This window comes from Amphiura filiformis, chromosome 4 (genome assembly GCF_039555335.1).
Source record: "Amphiura filiformis chromosome 4, Afil_fr2py, whole genome shotgun sequence".
Taxonomy (NCBI): Eukaryota; Metazoa; Echinodermata; class Ophiuroidea; order Amphilepidida; family Amphiuridae; genus Amphiura; species Amphiura filiformis.
The window spans coordinates 54,488,821-54,493,739 of record NC_092631.1 but is presented as its reverse complement, the minus strand read 5'-3'; the positions used below and the strand labels follow the sequence as shown (position 1 = coordinate 54,493,739).

The 4,919-nt window shown below is 36.9% G+C and overlaps 1 protein-coding gene across 1 annotated transcript; it reads left to right on the top strand.

The window, feature by feature from the left end:
* Positions 1-222: 222 nt before the first annotated feature.
* LOC140150264 (uncharacterized) lies at positions 223-618 on the top strand. Its single transcript, XM_072172269.1, has one exon. It carries the CDS (start codon positions 223-225, stop codon positions 616-618), a length of 396 nt encoding a protein of 131 aa, XP_072028370.1.
* The last annotated feature ends 4,301 nt before the right edge of the window (positions 619-4,919 follow it).

Here is a 4,919-nt window from a genome sequence, read left to right as displayed (position 1 = left end):
AAATTTGATATTTTTGGTGATATTTCAAGAAAGCGACATGCCAAAGTCAAATCTTTGGGCACATACTTTGTTATAGTTAATACAGATCTTTTCCGCATTTCTACGTTACCATTCGTTTGGGTGATTCACTAATACTATGTAATTTGTAGTACTTAAAAGTAAGGATCTACCAGTCGCTCATCCTCCCTATTGCCACCTATGGGTCAGAATCCTGGGCGTTACATGAATCCGATCGACACAGATTGGATGTTTTTGAAATACGATGCCTTAGGACAATGCTTGGAGTTTCATTACTTGACAAAATACGCAACAATTCCATCAGACAGTCTCAGCATCACTAGACACATCAACGATGTTATTTGCCAGAGACCATTTAGACGTTTGAAATGGGCTGGGCATATCCTCAGGATGCCTCAACATCGGCTTCCCCGCCAAGCCTACATTAACGCCTTCAGCAAGAAAAGACCACCAGGTCGCTCACCACCCAGATGGAGTAACAAAATTCAGAGGGACCTGGGAAAGACACCACAAGAAGCAAAGACACAAGCAGCAGACAGAACTGAATGGAGGAGGCCTACTCGGCAGAGGGCAAAGGGACACAACGTCCTATGCAATTAAGTCAAGTAAGTCAAGTAGGCCTAAGTCATATAATTTGTGACTGCATTTTGGCGTTTTCGATGCGTTTTAAGCTTACCTGATGGTCGACTATTGCAAACAACAGAATGCAGATTGGCTCGGCATAATTATAGTATCCCTCTCGGTGGGTTTATTCATGATGATTCTTATCAAAATCATTTCGTAGTAATTTTCGATACCATTAACAACAACACAAACTCCAATCCCGTCCAAACCTAAACCCTGAAAACACAGGATGCGAGCCCGGATTCTGACATTATGCCTTTATCATAAAGTTACAAAAATGAAACAAAAGCTTGCAAGATTTACAGGGTTCTAGTAATCCTTAATTATTCCATTTCTGACGGAGTCGCAAAAGTTTACTATTATCACAGATACTGAGTATCTGTGCAAAAGGTGTGAGCTGCATTTTGTATTCTTTACTTTGGAAACAAAATTGATTTGATTTGATTGATTTGTACAGATATTGTACTTTGTACACGGAACCGACGACTTTGTGTCCAATCCACCTAGTAATCTTTGCCCGAAATAAGTCCAAGTATCTAAGGGGGGACTTATGCCCGTATCAAACTACCATCACTAAAAAGCCCCTACGCTCGTTGCGACTGTTTACTCCCTATTCCAGAAAAATACAGCACTAATCTTTTGCAATTAAAAAAATATTATCCTGTTTTGCCAAATGAAACATAGCTAAATCCTAATCCTTTAGTTAGTCCGAATAAAGTCAAATTTTAATATTTTTGCAATTTGCGGTAAAATGGTCAAAAACATGCCATTCTGTCACTAAAATTGTAAGACTTGGCATAAGCCTAAATATTTAAAATCTTGAGTATAGGCTAAGAGTTAGCTCATAATTTTAATATTATATGTAATTTTTGCTAGTTGGTTATGAAAAAGATTGGAAAATGTGTTTTCCAAAAATTAGAATGCATAACTTGAAAATAGTCTTTGTTCAAGTCTTTGGGCCTGATTGTGACAAAATACGAAAAAGGTCGAAAAACACCCTTAAAATGCATGTCATGTTTTTGGCCCCTTATTTTCCAAAAATTGACCAAACATTAAAATATGACTTTTATTGCCCTAAAGGATTAGGATTAAGCTATGTTTCATTTGGAAAAACCGGATAATATTTTTTTTAATCCAAAAAAGTTAGTTCTGTATTTTTCTGGAATGGGGAGTAGTGGGCATAGAGGTTATCCACTTTACTCAAGTGTGACTACTAACAAAAGGCGCTGATTCCCGTAGTATTCTTTATTCAAAACAATTCAATGCATGACCTCGGAGTTACCTGCATGACTCTTGGCGGGCTATTTTGAAACAGTCATGGTTGCACATGCAGGTACTTCTTTTGAAAATCCTAAACAAGGTATAGCAGTCGTTGATAGGATATGCAGCTTACAGAACACAGATAACCTTTATTATAACGAGAATGTCAAAGGAATTCCGTAGATAAAGAGCTCTGGGTAAAGGGAATTACTTACTAGTATATACTTAAAGGATGCGCTCACATTTCCTCACAGAACTAATGCCTGTGGATTATGTGAATAACCCGGGAAAATGTGACATAGCACAACACTCGATGAAGGTATACTCGTGCAAGGCATTTTGAAAAGACAATTATTCTTATCAATAACTTAGAAGTACCCTTTGCACCCTAACATTAATGATACATATCGTTATGAATTCGGCAGACAGCATCCGGATTCGGCTTTTGGTAAAGTCATGTTACGCATGCATTATTTTTGAATTCGAGAACAAAGGATCAATGCTGTACATAATAGAGGGCAGCATATTAATGTTTTAACGGAGATCAGATGATAACAGCGTAAGAGGTAATCAAAAGAGGGCGGCATACAGGGCTAGCTAACGGTGCATCCCAGTATGGTCGACGATGATAACCGTTAAAAAAAATTGATATGCTGCCCTCTATAGGTAACCCGTTGATCCCTCAATAATAATTCATGCGTAACATAAATTTACCGAAAGGCGAATCAGGATTCGGGCGTCTGCCGAATTCATAACGATGTAATACAAATCCTGAATCTAGCCCAAACTTATCACCACTTATCTTTAAAACGTTATAACGGGTTATATTTGGGATTTGAGTTTAGGTGAAAACGTTTCAATAACATTCCAATGTCGCGTTATATAAAGGTCATGAAAATAACTTAAAACGTGTATGAAAATACACTTCAAAAAAATTTAATGTTGTCAAAATGTTATTGTAAAATATTTCTACAAACATTAAAAAAAATATTTTGCAGAATATCTTGTTATTGATTATGATACAAGTTCGGCAGCAAGTCTTCAAATAATGCTTTTGAATGCTATGAAAACGTTTTATACCCTTTATACCTGTGTTTCCGTATAAAAAATTAGAAGCATATGTCTTCGTGGCTAGTGGTTCACGAGACAATCGAGTTGAAAAGTTGTGATCCAGGAAGGTGGTACTTTTGTTATTTTTCGATCATATTATTATTACCTATTTCAGCGAATTGTAATTATTATACTAAATATCACTTTGTGGAGGTTAGTGGCAAAATATTTGGACAAATTGTAGGCCATAAATATCGCTTTAATGTTTCCACAAGCCCTAAACATTGCAATGATTATTGGCTTTTGTTCCCCTCTACCAGTGGACTTCGGTTGTATATATAAATGCGCATATATAAATGCGCACGTGACATCTACAAGTCGCCATACCGTATTAAACGATATAAGGTACCCGGATGTACATAAACTCCCCGTGCAAAAGTATAGGGGAAAATGACAGGTCGCAAGGAAAATTGCTTTTGCAAAATAGTGGCATTGATTGCAAAGGGTAAAATAACTTGACCCGAAAGATAAACTCTTTATTAACGTTTTCCATCACGGAAAAAAAAAAAAAAAATTAACTACGGAAAAGCTAGATATAGCTGATTTACAAACTTATATTTCATAATTTCCGTGCTAAATGGGCGTGCCAATTGGCCATATCTATGACGTAGTGCTGGTTTCATACTATCATCAAGGATGATCTCCTGGATGGGGCAGCTTTAATTAGCATGAGGCCGCATTGATATGTAAATAGCGTATTGTTATTTAAATTTGTGCCCAGACGTATTGAGGGCGACAGTCATGTTATCCAGACGGAGAATGGCTGCATATGCCGGGCATGTCAATTTGCTGAGTGAAGGCTGATAATCACCTTTCTGTATAGGTAATAAGCTAGTATATTTCGTGTACCAGTTGGTTATAACAAAAAATTAGTATCATATTAAATATATTAAATGTATAAACTTTGAAATTTACATGAATTTGAAGAGCATAGCTTCGAAATGTAGCTAAGTCAGGTGATGTGAAATTCTGCTGCGTGACCCCTCTGCGTGGTAGAATTATATTCATAAAACATTGAATTTAACAGATATTTTTGGTAGCCAACCACGATTTATCAGCATTTAAAATATATGTTAATTAACAAAGATAAATAATAAAGAGTACAAATGGCAATTAACTAGTAAACAAGCCTGAAATCTTAAAATGTTGCCACGTGATTTCCCGAACACATGATATGTCCACATGTGACCACTATTCATATTTACCGTAAATATTTGGAGTATGCTTGCACATCATGCACATACACTGTGCATTTCTTTACTTCCGTATAAAATCAATAATTCATGCTGGGAGCCAAGTAACATTGCCTGCTCAGTGCAAATTGGTATTTTATTTTACTTGAGAGCATAATAGAAATACATAAAGACGAATAAGGCGCCATGATGGAAGGTCAGGTCGGGTATCAAAGGTTATTATAACTTAAATACTACTTGTATTTCCCACCTTGCCTCTGTCACATATTTCCTTCATATTATTGACAGCAAGTCCTAATTTTGACTTTGCTATTGCAAAATGTCATTTCATATCAAATTAGTAGACTTTCTTTGAAAAAACATATCACTGGTGCCTGATGGGAATACCCGTCCGCCATTTCATTAAACTGGATCGTTTTCGCCTGTTTTGTGCCCAGATGTATTGGGGGCGCGCTATGCTCTCATTGAACAGGCAAAGTTCGCAAAACTAACAACGTTGTTATTTGCCAAACTCAATTAACATGATCCAAGGGTCGAACATGAATTATTCATAACGAGCTATAACAGATCGATAACTGGCCTCACTTTCTAGCTAGTAAACCAGCTGAATTTTTCATAGATTTTGCGTTGCTAATAGAACAACCGTGAATTTAGTGTCACCCCCTTGCTATCATGCTGCTTGCCGCCGACCGGCGTGACACACGCGCATTGTAG

What these genes read in the sequence shown, in the direction of transcription:
- LOC140150264 (XM_072172269.1), top strand. Translation starts at nt 223, where the DNA reads ATGAATCCGATCGACACAGATTGGATGTTTTTGAAATACGATGCCTTA.